This window comes from Doryrhamphus excisus, linkage group LG23 (assembly GCF_037039965.1).
Source record: "Doryrhamphus excisus strain RoL-2023G ecotype Guam linkage group LG23, RoL_Dexc_Guam_v1.1, whole genome shotgun sequence".
Taxonomy (NCBI): domain Eukaryota; kingdom Metazoa; phylum Chordata; class Actinopteri; order Syngnathiformes; family Syngnathidae; genus Doryrhamphus; species Doryrhamphus excisus.
The window spans coordinates 8,091,431-8,111,797 of NC_136379.1; the positions used below are offsets into that span (position 1 = coordinate 8,091,431).

The 20,367-nt window shown below is 43.5% G+C and overlaps 1 protein-coding gene across 2 annotated transcripts in view; it reads left to right on the forward strand.

Annotated features, from left to right (window-relative positions):
• The first annotated feature begins 716 nt into the window (after positions 1-716).
• Positions 717-20,367, forward strand: part of fat4 (FAT atypical cadherin 4) — a 116,167-nt gene continuing 96,516 nt past the window's right edge. For both annotated transcript variants that reach the window (XM_058054070.2, XM_078788468.1), the window contains exon 1: positions 717-6,124. In XM_058054070.2, coding sequence (XP_057910053.2) covers positions 956-6,124 — 5,169 coding nt within the window. In that variant the 5' untranslated portion in view covers positions 717-955. The remainder of the gene's footprint in view (positions 6,125-20,367) is intronic.

A 20,367-nucleotide genomic window follows, 5' to 3' on the forward strand; every position in this document is an offset into this window, starting at 1 on the left:
AGTTTATTTTTGTAAAATTTGAGCTTTTTATTGTTGGAATACGACTTGTTTATTAATAACATTTTGACTTTAATTTAGTAAAATTACTGCTGAATTTGTATTAGTTTTCTTCTGAAATTATTACATTTGCTATTTAATAAATATTGCCTGTAAATAAGAAATTTGAATGAATTTAATATATATGATAATAATATTTTATAAATATTTAGATGAGGATTTGGTGCAATAATATTCCAATAAATGTGATTAAATTAAGGTGAATTGCCAAAAGAGCTGTTTATGAGACAGTTGTACTCCATTTGGCCGCTAGATGGTACTGTTCACCAACATTTAGGACCATGAGTTGGAAAAAGAATAACTTTCATATATAAGACATACTTTGATTTTAAAAAGGGATATATATATATATTTTAATATGCGTGTGGGGCTGTGAATTTTAGTTAGTTAGTTAGCAAATGTTAGTTAATAGTATAAAAATGTTTTTGGCTTTTTGTTTTTATCATGAGAGCTTGTTTTGGGATGAATTAGGAATTCTAATACAATTGCGTCTTTACCTGCCGTCCACATGATTGACAGTTTACGTTGTGACGTCATAAGTGTGCATGTGTGACAATAGAAAGTGATGGAGGCGGCGCGTACGCGCGCACAAGCAGCACCAGCCGTCCAATGGGATGGCGGATGGGAGGGGGGGGGGAGCTTTTCCTCAACTCCAGCTTTTGCTGCAACTTTAGCGGGACTTGCAGTCACAAAGTGGACCGGTACCCCACGGATCCTCGCTGCGCTTTGGAGAAATGAATTTATTCCACCGGCTTTCAGGCTCCAAAGTTTGCTGACGTTGCAGGAATGATTGACACCTTTCTTTGGATGTTTTTGCATTGACGCACGCACGTATTTTAACCCGGATCCGCGCGTAATTGCGCAGACGTCCCGTGTGGAATACAATGCTCTAGCGTGGATGCATCATCGGTATGGTGGACTGTGTCTAAGAACGAAAGGAGGACCGGGACTGGCTGACTCGACCATGGCGCGCTCATGTTGCGTCTCCGCGCGCCTTCACTCGCTCCTGCTGCTGCTGTGGACTTTGTCTCGGTACTCTGCGTCCACGCAAGTCCGCCAAGAGTTCCAGGTGCTGGAGGAGCAACCCGTGGGTACTTACGTGGGCCAAATAGACACCCGAGTTAGCTTCACGTACCGCTTCAGTGAGAACCACAAACTTTTCGCCATCAACTCCACCACGGGGGTCATTTCCACGTCCTCCGTGATAGACAGGGAGCTCCTGCAGAGCGATGTCATCAACGTGGTGGTGCTGTCCAGTCAGCCTACTTACCCCACGGAGGTCAGGATTGTCGTTTTGGATATTAACGACAATGCACCGGTATTCCCGGATGCTTCCATCGTGGTTTCTTTCAAGGAGGACGCCAGCAGCGGGAGACAAGTCATCCTGGACACGGCCACGGACTCCGACATCGGAAGCAACGGCGTGGATCACACCACCTACAGAATCGTGAAAGGGAACCAGGAGAAGAAATTCCGCTTGGATATTACGGTCAATCCCAGCGGAGAGGGAGCGTTCCTGCATCTGGTGTCTACGGGAGGCTTAGACCGGGAACTCGGTCCCTTTTACCAGCTCCTGATCGAAGTGGAGGACAAGGGGGACCCTAAAAAGTATGGCTACCTTCAGGTGAACGTCACAATCCAAGACATCAACGACAACCCGCCAGTTTTTGAGCACGAGCATTACCAAACCAGCGTTTTCGAGGATGCGGCGGTCGGATCCAGCATCCTGCACATCACCGCGTCCGATCAGGATGACGGAACTAACGCCGAGGTTAGGTACTTTCTCGATGAGGGCACGCCTTTCCAAATTGACCCTAAAGAAGGTACTATTATCATAAAGCAGACTTTGGATTATGAAATCAAGAAAGAGTACTCGCTAACGATCCACGCGGTCGATAACGGCGTACCGTCGTTGTCGGGAAGAACCGAAGCCACTATTAAACTCTTAGACGTCAACGATAACGACCCTGTGGTAAAGTTTCGGTATTTCCCCACCACGTCTAAATTCGCCTCGGTGGATGAAAACGCACAAATCGGAACCGTTGTTGCTCTGCTCACCGTATCCGATTCCGATTCTCCGAGCGCTAACGGTAACATTTCGGTGTCCATTTTAGGCGGAAACGAGCAAAAACACTTTGAAGTCCATACGTCTCCTGTGCCGAATTTAAGTCTCATCAAAGTCGCTAGCGTTCTGGATCGGGAGAGAATTTCTTCGTATAATTTAACGGTTTCCGTGTCGGATAACGGCAAACCGGTGGCGCGTTCATCTTTTGCTAGCTTGGTTATATTCGTAAACGATATTAACGATCATCCGCCGATATTCCAGCAAACGGAGTACAAAGTCGATATCAGCGAAGACGTCCCGAAGGGGAGCTACATTAAAGGGGTTTCTGCAACAGACGGTGACTCGGGACAGAACGCTAATCTTCGTTATTCCCTTGTGTCCGGAAACTCTTTAGGTTGGTTTTCCATTAGCGAAAACAGCGGACTTGTTACCAGTGCGGCTTTATTAGACAGGGAAGTAGCGTCCCAAATTGTGCTAAACATTAGCGCTAAAGACCAAGGTCTGCAGCCGAAGATTTCGTACACTAAACTCATCGTTAGCATCACAGACGTCAACGACCAAGTTCCAACTTTCACACAGAACACATATCATGTATCTCTGGTGGAGCACGCCGCTCCCGGCGCCGAACTCCTTGTTCTCTCCGCGTCAGATGACGACCTGGGCGAGAACGGAACAATCCGGTTCTCGTTTGACGCAGAAACGCCAACTAGTATCCGCGAACTATTTCGTCTTGATGCCGTGTCAGGGCGATTAAGCGCAATCGCCGAGTTAGACAGAGAAAATCAGGCGTCCTATTTGCTCCATATTCAGGCATCGGACTCCGGAATGCCTTCTTTGCACTCAATCGGAAAAGTCAACATCACTCTAAAGGATATCAACGACAATAGGCCGGTATTTTACCCAGTTCAGTACTTTGCTAACGTGAAAGAGAACGAACCCCCCGGTACTTATGCAACAACGGTTTCGGCCACAGATCCCGATTTGGGTCGCAACGGTACGGTCAAGTACATAATCACAGCAGGAGACGCATCGAAATTCCATATTAATAGCAACACTGGTAAAATCAGCACTCTGGCGGCGCTGGACAGAGAAGTGAAAACGACTTATCAGCTGCAGGTGACGGCGACAGATGGCGGCGGCTTGCGCTCCAACGCCCACGCTATTGTGACCGTGACTGTAATCGATACGCAAGATAACCCGCCCGTTTTTAGCCAGAGAGTTTACAGCTTTGTTATGTTTGAGAATGTGATTCCGGGTACGGTTATAGGGACCGTGTCGGCGTCCACTCTCGATCTGAACTCCAATATCTCCTATCTGATCACCTCAGGGGACCACCGGGGGCTTTTTAGGGTAAACGCCGCAGGTCAGATCACAGCATCCGGTCACATCGATCGAGAAGAGAAGGGTTTTTATCATTTGAAGGTGGTAGCAAGAGCAGGTGACATCACAGGGGACGCGGTTGTGAACGTCACCGTGAAGGACTTGAACGATAACGCGCCGCATTTTATTCACTCTGTGGAGCATGTCAGCGCGGTGGAGAACTGGAACGCAGGTCATGTGATATTCCAAGCCAAAGCGTCCGACCCCGATGAAGGTACCAACGGCGTGGTGATCTACAGCCTCAAACAAAACCCCAAAGGTCTCTTCCAAATCCACGAGAAACATGGCCTCATAACGCTGACCGGACCGTTGGAGGTCACGACCACGTCGTATGAAATCGAGGTCTCGGCATCGGACACGGGGGTCCCGAGACACACCTCCAGTTTAGTCCTTATCGTCAGCGTTTACGACGTCAACGACAACTCGCCTGTGTTTGACCAACTCTCCTACGAGGTCGCTATCTCCGAATCGGAACCTGTCAACAGCCGATTCTTCAAAGTGGACGCCACGGATAAAGATTCCGGTCTCAACGGCGAAATCATGTATGACATCATCGCCGGCAACACCGGTGACATCTTTGGTATTTTTCCAGACGGTCACTTGTATATTAAAACGGAACTGGATCGAGAGCTTCAGGATCGATACAACTTAGCGGTCGTGGCTACCGACCGCGCTGTGGAACCGTTGAGCGCCGTCGTGAACGTCAGCATAATCCTGGACGATGTCAACGATAACCGCCCACTTTTTAACAGCACTAATTATGTGTTTCATTTTGAGGAAGAGCAGAAGAGGGGTTCGCTGGTGGGTTTCGTTTACGCCGAGGATAAGGACTTCGGTCCAAACAGTGACGTCAGATACTCATTTGAGACTCCGCAGCAAAACTTTGAACTGAACGCCATCACGGGGGAGTTGAGGAGCACGTTACAATTGGACCGCGAGTTGCTCATGAGACAAAGAGGCGCCGCCGTTTTCAGTTTTGTTGTCGTCTCCTCGGACCAGGGTCTCCCCAGACCCCTTAGAGACCAGGCTAAAGTGCAAGTTTACATACAAGACATCAACGACAACTCGCCAAAGTTCACCAAAGACATTTACCAGGCCTCGGTTTCTGAGTCGGCGCCGAACACGACTCAACTTTTACGTGTCTCCGCGTCTGATGTAGACGAGAACAAAAACGGACTGGTTCATTATCGAATCGTTGACGGAAACCAGGACGGACAGTTCAGCATCGACGCCAACTCCGGACAAGTCACTTTAGTCGGAAAGTTGGATTACGAGTCAACATCCTTCTATTCTCTGAAAATAATCGCGGTTGATGCTGGCGGCGTTCCGTTATCCTCATCCTGCATGCTTAGCGTTAACATACTCGACGAGAACGACAATTCCCCGACTTTTCCAAAATCTTCCCTATCGGTTGATGTCCTGGAAAACATGAGGATAGGAGAGTTGGTCGCATCCGTGACCGCAACCGACGCCGACTCGGGCCACAATGCCGACATCACGTACAGCATCACTGCCACAAACAATCACGGAACGTTTAGCATCAGTCCCAACACCGGTAGCATCTTTCTGTTCAAAAAACTGGACTACGAAACACAATCCTTCTATAGACTCAACATCACGGCAAGGGATAACGGGAAACCACAACGCTCCTCGACTATTCCCGTTATCATCCATGTAAGGGATTTTAACGACAACCCTCCGATATTCACATCCGGGGACATTTTCAAGTCAATCCCTGAGAACATTCCCATCTCGGCGTCCGTCATGACCATCACAGCTCATGACACAGATGCGGATATTAACGGACTGTTGGAGTACTCCATCGTTCAGCAGGTCCCCAGAGGGGGGCACTTCAGTATTGACCCAAGTTCTGGTCTCATCTACACCAGCAAGGAGATTGACAGGGAGTTCTCGAATCTCTTTGAGTTGACAGTCAAGGCCACTGACCAAGCCGTGCCGTTCGAGTTCCGCCGTTTTGCCCTCAAGAACATAACAATATGGGTCACTGACCTTAATGATAACATTCCCAGTTTTGTATCCCAGAATGCACTGGTGGCAGAACCCAACATCGTGATCGGTTCCATCCTGACAACAGTTGTAGCAATCGACCCCGACGAGGGGGAAAACGGGGAAGTGGAATATGAGTTAGTGGAAGGGGACTCGGATACCTTCATCATGGACCGGTACAGCGGAGACATCCGCCTCGCTTCCCAACTTGTGCCATCCCGACTCGTCTACACGCTCACCGTATCCGCCACCGACCACGGCGGCGACCGTAAGACCTCCAAAACGGACATGACGATCATTCTACGCGGTCTGGACGGTCCTGTGTTCACCCAACCCAAATACATCACCATCCTCAAAGAGGGTCAACCGCCAGGAACCGACGTCATCTCGCTGGACGCCTCCAGCCCGCGGGGGTCGGCGAGCAAAGTGGAGTACTACATCGTGGCGGTGCACAGCGGCGGGAGAACCGTGGGGCGACTTTTCACCATCGGGCGACACACTGGAGTGATACAGACGGCTGAGGAACTTGACAGGGAAAAGGGATCCGATCTCTATCTGGTCGACGTCTACGCCATCGAGACGGACGCCAGCCAGCCCAGGACGCAGCGTGCCGAGGTGAGTACACGGAAAGCCACTTTTATTTGGCTGCATTTCGTTTGTTTGTCAGGGGTCGAGTTCATGAACTCCGGTGTTGGCATCCGCTCCAGGAATATTTGGATGGAATAATAAGATCCATGCCGGAATGGATGGAGGTTGTCCAAGTAACACATTCAACACAATGCAGTCACCTGATGCATTTGTCTGCTCATTAATTCACTTCCTTCTTCTGCGGTTTATTAAACCATTTTTTTTTCAGTCATAACTAAGAAGGCCTTGTTCTCGAGTATTTAGTGTTACAATCTGTGATGGATGTGCCTCTACTTTCATGAGTGCTTCAAGATGAACGTTCAAGTCCCTGGATGTCTTCTTAACCTTCCTCTTGTATGAGGGTCGGCACCGTCCCGTTTTATATTTTAATGCATAAAAATAATCACATATTTGTTTATTGCATTAAGGCTTTTTGACTTTGTCAGGAAATTTAATTTTTTTTTTAATTTTTTAAAAATTATTTCAACTAAATAAAACCAAAATAAATATTAATTCATTCAGCCAATCACATATAGACAAACAACCATTCACACTCACATTCATACCTATGGACAATTTGGAGTCGCTAATTAACCTAGCATGCATGTTGTTGGAATTTTACTTTATTTTAGTTTTATTGTGTGTGAGATTCATTGTTGTACACCCCCCCCAGTACACATTCATTTTCTACCGCTTATCCTCACGAGAGTCATGGGTATGCTGGAGCCTATCCCGGCTGTCTTCGGGCCAGAGGCGGGGTACACCCTGGACTGGTCGCAAGCCAGCCAATCACAGGGCACATATAGACAAACAACCATTCACACTCACATTCATACCTATGGACAATTTAGAGTCGCTAATTAACCTAGCATGCATGTTGGAATTTTACTTTATTTTAGTTTTATTGTGTGTGAGATTCATTGTTGTACGCCCCCCCCAAGTACACATTCATTCATTCATTTTCTACCGCTTATCCTCACGAGAGTCATGGGTATGCTGGAGCCTATCCCAGCTGTTTTCGGGGCGAGAGGCGGGGTACACCCTGGACTGGTCGCAAGCCAGCCAATCACAGGGCACATATAGACAAACAACCATTCACACTCACATTCATACCTATGGACAATTTAGAGTCGCTAATTAACCTAGCATGCATGTTGTTGGAATTTTACTTTATTTTAGTTTTATTGTGTGCGAGATTCATTGTTGCTTAAAGGCTAAAGGTTAAAGGCTTTCTGAAGGGTCTTCTAGTGTCTGTGTATCATATACGTATGTGTGCCGGTTCTACTTTCCAGGCTCTACTTCAGGCCCCGCGGGCTGTTTTGGCACCGGGGGTGGTCCCGGGGTGTTGCATTATATGAGTGAGAAGCGCTCCACGGGGCAATAAGTGACCATTAAAATTGAACGACCTCTTAAGCCTGCTTGAAAAGATGCTGAGGGCAAAGGAGGGTGAAAGTTAAGCTTGTGGGCGGCGTTTGCATTAGGTGACGCGGCCTCAAATGGAAAGCAAATGTGTGTCGGTAAATTAGGTACACCTGTACGTATTGAGGACAGTAGTGATGCTCAAGCGGGTGTGGAGTCGTGTGTTTGTTGTTGTGGTGGTGTGGAGGTGCACTTTGGCCGCCATATTTGGGGTCAAAATATTGGAAACGCCTCTCGCTTTGCTGTGGCGCAGATGTCGTCCATTGCGGTTTGGGATGTGAGGTGGTGGTGTTTCGTCCAATCACACGTTTAGGAGACTGTGTAAAATGTGGAAAAACATGGCCGCCATTCTTAGTGTTTCAACTCAGGACTGCGATCTATGTGTGGCTATTATATGTGTGACATAATGATATAATTATTCAAATTTTACGTCATTTTCTTACTGTATTGCATGTAACAAACCTGTGGGAAACATATCTTGGGTTTTTCATATCTTTCTTACAATAACCGCACCTGCTGCTTATTTTTTTTTGTCTTCATTTATTTGTGGCGGTCCAAATTTATCTCTAGCAGGCTGCCACAAATAACTTTGAAAGCTTCATGTTGCTCTTTTTGAGTTGGCGGGAACACAATCTTTGTTTAAAAAAATGCATTGTTTCCATGTTTTCTTTGTTCCTTATATTTATGTATATTAAAAACAAATACAACTTTATCTGATTTTATAAGAAAATAGGAATTATCTGTGATTTTGTTTTTGTTTTTTTTTTTCAAATTATAAGAAAAATAAGAAAAAAATAAAAGAAAATCTAACAAAATCAACTTTGTTTTTGTAATTTAAAAAAATGTGAAAAAGTTGTGAAATTGTTTGAAAATACAAAATTCAAAGAAAAAATAAGAAACATTTTTTTTGAGTTTTTTGCAATTTGTATAATTTGGCAATAAAAAATGCAAATCAATCTTGCCCAAAGACACCTGGGATAGGCTCCAGCATACTTGCGACCGTATGAGGCATAGAAAGTGTATGGGTGGAATCTATTTGTGGTGGTTCAAATGCATCTGTGGCGGGCCAGAAACAGCATTTTTTTGCAGTTGTGCCCAATCCAGTGAATTTTTTGCAATTTGTATAATTTAGCAATAAAAAATGCAAATCAATCTTGCCCGAAGACACCTGGGATAGGCTCCAGCATACTTGCGACCGCATGAGGCATAGAAAGTGTATGGGTGGAATCTATTTGTGGTGGTTCAAATGCATCTGTGGCGGGCCAGAAACAGCATTTTTTTGCAGTGAGTGTTGTTGCCCTTTTTGTGCACATAAACTCCTTTCTAATTGATTTATGGTGAAAGTTAAGCACCTGTTTGATGGTGGATGGTTGCTGAGTGAAGGATGTCCAGGCTGGTTGGTTAGCTAAGCCTCTGTGAATATTCTCCGAGGCCTCCGTGGCGATATCAAATGTTCCCCCTCTCTCACTTTTTGCCTTCAGGCAGCGGAGGCGATCTCCTCCTTCCTCGCGTGGAGCGTCTGCTTTAATGAAGCTTCATTCCCAGACCCGCAAAGTCTCCAGATTGGTTTCACGCTTGAACTTTGTCACCCTGTCGACGTCCCAAAGAGATGGCTTTACCTTCCCGCCGCCCCCCACCCCCCCCGATCATGGCCAATAAAAAGTCGGAGCAGCACATGTGGAAATGCGCTCCGGCTTTTGCGGCTCGACTTCCTTTGCATCGTGTAAACCTGCAGACTTTTAGACTAATGTTTTTCCAGTGCTGTGTTTATACACCAGATACCCGGTAGCAACTAGAGACTAGGAGGAGGTGTGTGTGTGGGGGGGGTTACGACCCTGTCGCTTTCTCTATTTCCCATTTCTGCCATTGATTGGACACGTGATGGGAAGCTGGCTTCTCCTCCTGATGTTTTGGAAACAAGCAATTGAGGATTGTGGTAGTGTGGAGCTGCGCTATGGCCGCCATATTTGGGGTCAAAATATTGGAAGCGCGTCTCACTTTGTCGTCCATTGCGGTTAGGGATGGAAGGTGTTGGTGTTTCGTCAAATCACAACTTTAGGAGCCTGACCTGTGGAAAATGTGGAAAAACATGGCCGCCATTCTTGGTGTTTCAACTCAGGACTGCGATCTATGTGTGGCTATTTTGATTTGTGTGCGTGTGTGTGTGGGGGGGGGGGTGGCATAATGATATAATTATTCAAATTTCAACTTTTGCATGTAACAAAGCTGTGGGAAAAATATATTGGGTTTTTTGTATCTTTAGCAAAGCCACACTTGCTACTTATTTTTTTTTGTCTTCATTTATTTGTGGTGGTCCAAATTTATCTCTAGCAGGCTGCCACAAATGACAGAATGTATGGGAAACTCTTGTGTTTTGTGTTTTCTTTGTTCCTTATAGATATATATATATATAAAAAAACCCAAATACAACCTTATGTGATTCTATAAAAAATAGGAAATATCTGTGATTTTATTTTTGGTTTTTTCCAAATTATAAGAAAAATAAGAAAAAATAAAAGAAAATCTAACAAAAGCAACTTTGTTTTTCTAATTTTAAAAAATGTGGAAAAGTTTTTTGAAAATACAAAATTCTAAGAAAAAATAAGAAACAAAAGAAAATATTTTGTTTTTCTAATTTAAAAAAATCTAGGCTATTTGATTTTTTGTTTTCTTTAAACATTAAATTTAAACAAATTTGGTATGTTATTTAAATAACATAAGTTCATTTTTTTTCAAAAATATTTTATTGTATTATTTTTTTTGCAATTTTTAATTTAGCTGCTTTCGCTCCATCAACAAGCGAGATCTTGTCGTTGGTGATTTAAACCAGCAAAAAGAACTGGACTGGAATTTCACCCCAAGAAAACCCACGCATGCACGGGGAGAACATGCAAACTCCACACAGAGATGGCCGAGGGTGGGGAAAAACAAAATAAGAAGCCAAAAAGTTACCACTTCCACACAAAATAGGAGGAGAACTCATTCATTCATTCATTTTCTACCGCTTAGCCTCACGAGGGTTGCAGGGGGGGGAGCTGGAGCCTATCCCAGCTGTCTTCGGGCGAGAGGCGGGGTACACCCTGGACTGGTGGCCAGCCAGCCAATCACAGGGCACATATAGACAAACAACCATTCACACTCACATTCATACCTATGGACAATTTGGAGTAATGCTAATTAACCTAGCATGTTTTTGGAATGTCGGCGGAAACCGGAGTACCCGGAGAAAACCCACGCATGCACGGGGAGAACATGGGATTGAACCGTGGTCTCCTAGCTGTGAGGTCTGTGCGCTAACCACTCCTCCACCGTGCCGCCCGCTACATATTCAGTCTCATTACAAAATTTATTTGTGGCGGGCCGTTTCACAGACACTAAATGAGCTAAACTCCCCAGTAGTTTGTGTTTCTGGAGTTTTGTTTTTTTTTGTCCTCATGCGGTCCCATTCAGACTGGACTGGACTGTGATGCAATCCAAATCACACAAGGTCGAGTCCGGCCTGCACTTGAAGTCATTGTTCCCCATTCAAAGTAAACAAAGCAATTCCTCTCTTAGCAGCAGATAAACCCACTCTGCAATCCCAATCCGGCAGCTTTTCCTATTTGTGTCCATGCGGCGGATTTACGAGTTTAAAAAAAAAAAAAAAAAACGGTGCCTTCCTCCTCCTCTTCGTCGCTGCTGGCTGGCCGGCGTTGGAAGGTGGACACTGTGGAGCTTTGAGACTGAAGAGGGAAAGAAAAGGCATTTTGGAGTGGTGGGAATGGAGGGGAAAGGAAGCGGTGGGGGGGGTGGTGTGGGGGGGGGGCATGGAAACATTTTAGTGCCAGATGCGGGCTTCCTTGCAAGGTATTATGGGAAAGAAAAAGGTGACTGCTCTTTTGTCGTATTACAGTCATTACTGTTGTTAAATTTGCTTTTATGGCAAATGTTGATCTGAAATTGTTGTATCAGACGTTCGTTAAGGTGAGCATTAATGAGGAAACAGAAAGGCCAAAAAGACGACTAATCACCACATTCACAGGAGTAATGGCGTTCAAAATAACCACGTTACGAACACATCGCAGTAGGAATGACAACCTTTAGTACCAGAAAGTCCCGTTATAATGTGTTTATGAGTGGTTTGTTGACGTTTCACACGGGACATTTCCCAATTCCGGGTGACCTTGAACGCGGCGTTGGTGTTTACTTTCAGACTTTCAGAAACAAAACAAAAAAAACAGTTGCTATGGCTTTTTGACCTCGGTTTGGAAAGTGCTGATGGCAAATTTAGTGGTGCGTTCACTGCTCTTCGTCCAATAGAAGTGAAGTCAAATTTATATTTAAACACAATGTTCCTCCGAAGGCTCGTATAATAATAAGAACTGGAGGAGGATTCATGCAGAACAAACTGCATTACCCAATGCTGTAATTCACGCTCCTATTGCAATATTATGTGTGTGTGTGTATCCAGATTGTAATTCATGCGCTAATCTGACCCCCACCCACCCCCGACACACGCGTACAGGACGTGGTCAGCGTCCTGGTAGGTGGTCGTCCCGCGGGGAGCGGTGCTCGTCTCCTAGCGCACGTCCATTTTATGAGACAATGACCATAAAATGTGCATAAACATGCACTCATGCATGGACGTGCACAAGCTGCCAGAAAGACGACTCACGTTTGACCGCAAGTTCAACTCCACCAAGACAAGGATGTGTTTTGTTTTGTTCAATTTGTTGCTTCGTACTAATTGATGAGTCTTACCGGAGAATCCAAAGTCACTTTAATACACGTTTTTCCTCTTTATGGCTCATTTCACACAAGGAATAAGAACTAAATTTAGTACTTTTTATTTAACTTGGATTACGTTCATTACACATTCATGAAAGATTGTACAGTAAATATTCTAATATGCTTTATAAAAGCACATTTGTCAAACTAAAGATGGCTTGGCTTGGCTTAGTCAGAGTTTAACAGTGATTCTTTCATGGATCCTTTTTTATTTTTTTCCTAATCCCTATAATAGTTATTTTTCGTAAAAATGATAACTTTTCACAAATACATTTCTTATTTAAAAATTATTTAAATTCATAGATAATGATAAATTAAATTTTATATTTATTAATGTTATGTTATATATATTTTTCTTAAAATTATATATATATATATATAGAAACTATAAATTAATAATAATTTCATGAATAAATAATACTTTTATGATTAATAAAAGTAGATTGTTCCCTCCTTTTTTGGAGGGACTAACATGAAAATTAGTTTTTGTTAAATTTATTTTATTTTTTTAAGCAGGATAAAATATTTCTTGTTACTTGAGGAAACAACCGAAATAAAAAAAATGAAATACATTTATTAAAAAGAATTAATTCTCAAGTAAATAATAATTTTATGATTAATAAAAGTAGATTGTTTTATGTTAGTCCCTCCAAAAAAACGAATTAGTTTTTGTTAATTTTTAAAAAAAAAATTAAGCAGCATAAAAATTTGTGTTACTTGAGGAAACAATGGAAATTAAAAAATAAAATAAATGTATTAAAAATTCATCAATAAATAATAAATTTATGATTAATAAAAGTGGATTGTTTCATGTTAATCCCTCCCCCCAGAAATTGTTTTTGTTAAATTTCTTTTATTTTTTATGCAGGATAAAACATTTTTGTTACTTGAAGAAACATCCCAAAATTTAAAAAATCCACAAAAAACAAAGTCATTTTTTAATATATATTTTTTAAATATAAAATAAAAATTTGGACTATTTATTATTGATTATTTATTGACTATTTGTAATTTATTTAAAACAAAGCATTTCCCATACATTCCTTCACTTGTGGCAGCCCGCCACAAATACATTTGGACTGCAAGAAATAAAATTATACCAAAAATAGACAAAACATTTGTTGACGTCATCCCTGAGGTGACATCAAATACAATAAGAAGTTCTAACACCCAACCCAGTAAGCTAGAGGAGGAAGTGGGGGGGGCGGGGGTGTTAAGAGCAGGTTGGGAGATGGCGGCCTCAGAGAAGATAGACTGGCACCACCGCATTGAGAGAGTCCATGTTATTCTATCACCCCCCCCACCCCCCCTTCTCTTTTATTTTATGAGTTTTCCAGAAGGACGCCCCCCCCCCACCCCAGTCTCTCTCTCTTATGATTTAGCATGCTCACATCGCTTACAGTGTGTGTATTGTGTTGTTGTCATGGTATTACCTTTCTTTTTTTGGGGGGGGCAGCTGCTTTCACTTGGACAGAATACACTCCATGGACATAAGTATTGGGACACCCACTTTTTGGGATGTGGGGGGAAACCGGAGTACCCACGCATGCACGGGGACAACATGCAAACTCCATACAGAGAATCGAACCCGGGTCTTCCCGATCTCATGAACATGTGGCCGACATGCTAACCACTAGTCCACAATGCGGGCCCTCATATTATAACTCAGCTTTATACTGTATTTTTAGAAAGTGGCGCGCCCCCCCCCCGGACCCAACTGCATGTGGCATCTTCATTCCCATCGAGATCAATGACTAACGTGAGGGAAATCGGCGTTCCCTCAACTTTTACCACGCGACGCCCGCCGTAGGAGGAGGCGGCCATGATGGCCTCAGGCGTCGGCGGTGCCAGCTGTGCTCATATGGAAACACTTTCACCCCCCCCCCCCCCCCCTCCATCCTCTACACCCCTCATCTTCCACCGTACTGTCAAAACGAGCTGCATGCTTGCTGCTCTTGGCTATCTTGTGGTCCCCCCCCCTCTCCTTTGCCCCCCCCCCCGTGAGGCATGGGTGATTAAGGGGGCAACTGTTGAAATATGAAGTGGATGTGACGTCCTTAAAGCCGCCCGCCGCACATCTGCTAGTGTTTGGTGGCTTCGTCGGAACAATCCCAAGAATTTTTTTTTTTTTTTTTTTTAACGCCACTTGGAGACGGAAATATGCTCTTCGTGAGAGGAACCTTGCTATTTTTCCTTATTGATCGGAATGCGTGTCGGTAAAAATAGCAGTCTGCATGTATTATTCCACTGTTGCTTTGCAGTCATTGGCTGGTCTCACCTGTCAATCAAGATGGCTATTTAGCTGTTAAAACTAGCCTCCTAAAAGATAAGCTATACCACTAGCATAGCTTGATAAATGTATTGAAATTAGCTGCTTCATTTTGTGGGGGGGGGGTCAGTAAAAATGGAATACAAAATTACCTTGAACGATTTGCTCGGTTAGTTTAGCGCATTAGCTTGATAAGAAAGGATAAGCTACTCTAATAAGCTATACCGCTAGCATAGCTTGATAAATGTATTGAAATTAGCTGCTAAAATAAACACGCTAGGTAGGTTTGACTCAGTTAAATCAGTAAAAAATCAGTAAAAATGGAATACAAAATTAACTTGAATGATTTGCTCAGTTAGTTTAGCGCAATAGCTTGATAAGAAAGGATAAGCTACTCTGATAAGCTATACCGCTAGCATAGCTTGATAAATGAATTGAAATTAGCTGCTAAAATAAACACGCTAGGTAGGTTTGACTCTTCATTTTGTTGGGGGGGGGGTTGAAATTAGCTGCTAAAATAAACACGCTAGGTAGGTTTGACTCAGTAAAATCAGTAAATCAGTAAAAAATCAGTAGAAATGTAATACAAAATGAACTTGAACGATTTGCTCAGTTAGTTTAGCGCATTAGCTTGATAAGAAAGGATAAGCTACTCTGATAAGCTATACCGCTAGCATAGCTTGATAAATGAATTGAAATTAGCTGCTAAAATAAACACGCTAGGTAGGTTTGACTCTTCATTTTGTGGGGGGGGGGGGTACATTTTGAAATTAGCTGCTAAGATAAACACGCTAGATAGGTTTGACTCTTCATTTTGTGTGTGTGGGGGGGGGGGTACATTTTGAAATTAGCTGCTAAAATAAACATGCTAGGTAGGTTTGACTCTTAATTTTGTGGGGGGAACATTTTGAAATTAGCTGGTAAAATAAACACGCTAGGTAAGTTTGACTCTTCATTTTGTGGGGGGGGGATTTTGAAATTAGCTGCTAAAATAAACACGCTAGGTAGGTTTGACTCTTCATTTTTTGGGGGGAAAAAATCAGTAAATATGGAATACAAAATTAACTTGAACGATTTGCTCGGTTAGTTGAGCGCATTAGCGTGACAAGAAAGGACAAGCTACTCTGATAAGCTATACCGCTAGCATAGCTTGATAAATGAATTGAAATTAGCTGCTAAAATAAACACGCTAGGTAGGTTTGACTCAGTAAAATCAGTAAATCAGTAAAAAATCAGTAGAAATGTAATACAAAATGAACTTGAACGATTTGCTCAGTTAGTTTAGCGCAATAGCTTGATAAGAAAGGATAAGCTACTCTGATAAGCTATACCGCTAGCATAGCTTGATAAATGTATTGAAATTAGCTGCTAAAATAAACACGCTAGGTAGGTTTGACTCTTCATTTTGTGTGGGGGGGTACATTTTGAAATTAGCTGCTAAGATAAACACGCTAGATAGGTTTGACTCTTCATTTTGTGGGGGGTAAATTTTGAAATTAGCTGCTAAAATAAACATGCTAGGTAGGTTTGACTCTTCATATTTTGGGGGGGGGAAAAATCAGTAAATATGGAATACAGAATGCTTGATAAGAAAGGATAAGCTACTCTGATATGTAGCTATATCGATATAGCGTAGCTATATAGTAGTAAAATTACTTACTTAGCTTACTCGCTAGGTGAGAAAACTAGCTTGCTACAATCGATATATTTAGTCATGTAGCTTGGATGGCTTGATTGCTAACTAGTTAGCTGAGCAAGCTCGTTAGCATAGATAAATAGATCAAGCAGACAATAAAATGTATTTCCTTCCTTACCTCCTGAAGTGTAAAACAATCTAAATATGCTAATTAGATGAAACGAGTTCCTCAGGCACCAGTTAATAAGAATAATAATGAAAATAGAAATAAATAACTCCTCAATCATCTTCAAATCCAGACTCATTAGCGTAGCTTATTTAGCTAAAGGATATTCCTAGCATCGGTACGCGTTCATTATGCTATTGTTGATGTTGTTTTTTTGCATTCTTCATGCCGCCTTTGATTCATTCTCTCGGTCAAATTAGCTGAGAAATCCCGGGATGCTTCATTTAGGATGTTTATGATTCCGATCCGAGCTGCTTGGAAGATCACAGGAGGCTTTTATCGGGGAGAGACCCCCCCAACCCAGATCCCCATTTACCCTCCTTCTCTCAGCCGGCTTATTTGGAGGTTATTATTTTCCATTATAAGGCGCGGACTTTGTGTGTCATATGGAAATGAGGTCTATGGTTGAAATTAAAATTCTGTTTGAACGACTCAAATGGCTCTTTTCGAAGGTGGCATTGTTGACTTACCGGGTTCCTCTGTTGGGTTGTTATCCCATCGTCCCATAATGGTGGAGACACCGCAATGGGACGGCATGCTATACGTTTGAACGTATTTTTTTTTTTTGGGGGGGGGGGTTATGCCATTGTATAATTTGCATAATTGGCAAGGACACACTTTTGCTTTTGGGAGCCACATTGATGTGATTTGGACTCATAATTTATTTTTGTAAATTTAATTTTATTCCACCTTTTGAATACAACTTTTTTTTACATATTTCAACTTTTTTCTTGTAAATTTTCTTCTTAAGATTATGACTTTAGTCCTGTAATATTTTGATTTTATTCCCATAATAATAATATTATAACTTCTTACCCCAACCTTATCTTACAAAAATTATAACTCAAAAAAAAATTGATTAAAAAAATTAATTAAAATTAATTAAAAAAATTAATTAATTCTCATAAAATTACAACTTTATTAAAAAAAATATTTCAACTGCATGCTACATCAGTTTATTCTCACACAGTTCCAATTTTTTCTCGTTGGAATTAAACTTTTTTCTGTTAATATTTTTGACTATTTTGACGAAAATTTTTATTTTTATTTTTATTTTTATTTTTATTTTTATTTTTATTTTTATTTTTATTTTTATTTTTATTTTTATTTTTATTTTTAATGATTTTTTTGCTGTTCTTGGTATATTGGTATATCTTGGTATATATGGTATGTTTTTAATGTCCTTTGGACCAATTAAACAACAAACAACCGCAGGCCCCCGGGTCACACTTTGAATACCCCCTTTTTAAATTGTATGACTACTTTTCCGATAGAAACACGTCCCAAAGACCCAGGAAGAAACGCTAAAAAAAGTAAATAACAAAAAAAGAAATTACCTTTTGTTGGTTCTTCTTGAGTCAACGCTTAGCTAGGATCTTCTTTTTATTAGTTTTATTACAGCTACATTCCAATACTTGGAATATTTCTGGTATTCATTTTTTTTTCTCCCTTTCCGATTGTGCAAAGAGACGTCAACACGGCTTTTCAAAGTAATGCTCTTAACAGGTCATTAAGCGTGGCTCTCTCATTTTTTGCCTGCACAACACTAAGACCTTGTGTCTTTCACTTCTGATTAATGACACTTTAATAAAGTTGTTTAAAGTTCAGTCGAGTGAATTTTCCACCTTTTGGAGTGTTTCTATGGACACAGGGGGGAAACGAGTCGCATTCAGGCCATCTTTTAAATGCAAATGCCGGAAAAAAGTAACGGTGTAATTCCCGTCTATGGAGGCTCTCCCGACTTGGCTGCGAGAGAAAGTGTTTTTGTTTTTTTTTTTAAACGCCATAAAGGCGACCGTGGCTGTTTTTCTTTCGGTTTTCCTGATCTGACAGCACTCGACTGAGGCGCTCCTCCAGGCGTGACAAAAGCTTGGCAAAATCTTTACATTGCTTTTTTTTTTTTTTTTTTTCCGGACTTTTCTTGGGCGGGCCAGGATGGACAAAGCCTGTCTTCTCTTCCACTTGATTGGGTCAGAAGGCTGGCATGAAATGTCAACTTCCGAATTCCCAGCGTCATGTTTTTCCCTTCCTAAAAAGCTATATCCAATTGGCTACAATCACATCATTTTCCGCAAGGATGCAGTCACATCTTCTGCGTTACCATCCTCGTTTTTTTTTTTCCTTTTCGGACTTTTAGCTGTCACCGCCTTCCCAGGTCAGCGATTTGACGTTCATGGGAATGCTGATTGGGCCATTCAGACTCTGATAGGTGCTGTATTGACAGGGGGGGGGGGGGGGGGTTGCAGGCAAAAAACAAGAGCGTTCCCGGGAGACAAAGACCTGAATGGGAACAGTAGCCCCTGTGTCTCCCCCCGCCGCCCCATCCACCCCTCGGCCGCTGACTGATGCTGGGAGGCTTGTGTCCTCCATTGGGGGGGACTCGAGTGCTGTTCCCACCCTCTTTCAAACAACCCCCCCACTCCGGTCTCTTGCTTTTTCTTTCTGTCAAGTGGCTGTAGAGGTGTTGCCGTTTCATTTTCTGACCCCCTGACACCCCTCACACAGACACGGACCCCCCCGAACCCCCCCCCCCCCCCCCCCGCCTCTCAGCGTCCCATCACTGCTGAGTGCAGGGCTTGTTTGTCATCTTCATTTGCAGACGAGTGCTCTTCACTTGCATCAGCACACACGCACGCCGCACTAGCGAGTAGTAGTGGTCTTTCACCGTCATTGTTCACCAAAAAAAGTCTAATTTCTACAATTATAATTCCTACGGTGGCCCAAAGGGGCAAACACACTCCAACCTCCAAACACAGAGATGATCCAAAACCAAAAACACACCACAGTACACAAAAACAGTAATATATAATACCACTAAGTTAGCCCCGCTGCCAGGAAGTTAGCCAGACTACCAAGAAGATAGCCAGACGACCATGAAGTAGGTAGAAGGTAACCAGGCTACCAAGACGTTAGCCAGGTTACCAGGAAGTTAGCCTAGGCTAGCACGGGCACCCAGATGGGCGGGGGTGCAATCCTGTAATCATCTAATTTGCATAATTGTCCACACCTCCACTAAGTGCCTAGCGGCTAAGATCGCGGCTAAGATCGCGGCTAGGATTGTGGTTAGGATCGCGGCTAAGAATGCGGCTGAGATTGCGGCCAAGATCGCGGCCAGGATCGCGGCTAAGATCGTGGCTAAGATCGTGGCTAAGATTGCGGCTAGGATCGCGGTTAGGATCGCGGTTAGGATCACGGATAAGATCGCGGCTAAGATGGCGGCTAAGATCGCGACTAAGATCGCAGCTAAGAACGTGGCTAAGATTGCGGCTAAGATCGTGGCTATGATCGCGGCTAGGATCGTGGTTAGGATTGCGGCTAAGTTTGCGGCCAGGATCGCGGCTAGGATCGCGGCTAAGATCGCGGCCAGGATTGCGGCTAAGAATGCGGCTAGGATCGCGGCTAGGATCGCGGCTAAGAAGGCGGCTAGGATCGCGGCTCGGATCGCGGCTTGGATCGCGGCTAAGATCGCGGCTAAGACGGTTAGGATCGCGGCTAAGATCGCGGCTACAATCGCGGCTAAGAAGGCGGCTAGGATCGCGGCTCGGATCGCGGCTAGGATCGCGGCTAGGATCGCGGCTAAGATCGCGGCTAAGAACGCGGCTAAGAACGCGGCTAAGATTGCGGCTAAGAACGCGGCTAAGATTGCGGCTAAGATCGCGGCTAAGACGGTTAGGATCGCGGCTAAGATCGCGGCTAAGAAGGCGGCTAGGATCGCGGCCCCGATCGCGGCTCGGATCGCGGCCCCGATCGCGGCCCCGATCGCGGCTCGGATCGCAGCTGGGATCGCGGCTAGGATCGCGGCTAAGAACGCGGCTAAGAACGCGGCTGGGATCGCGGCTAAGAACGCGGCTAAGAACGCAGCTAAGAACGCGGGTAAGAACGCGGCTAGGATCGTGGCAAAGATCGCGGCTAAG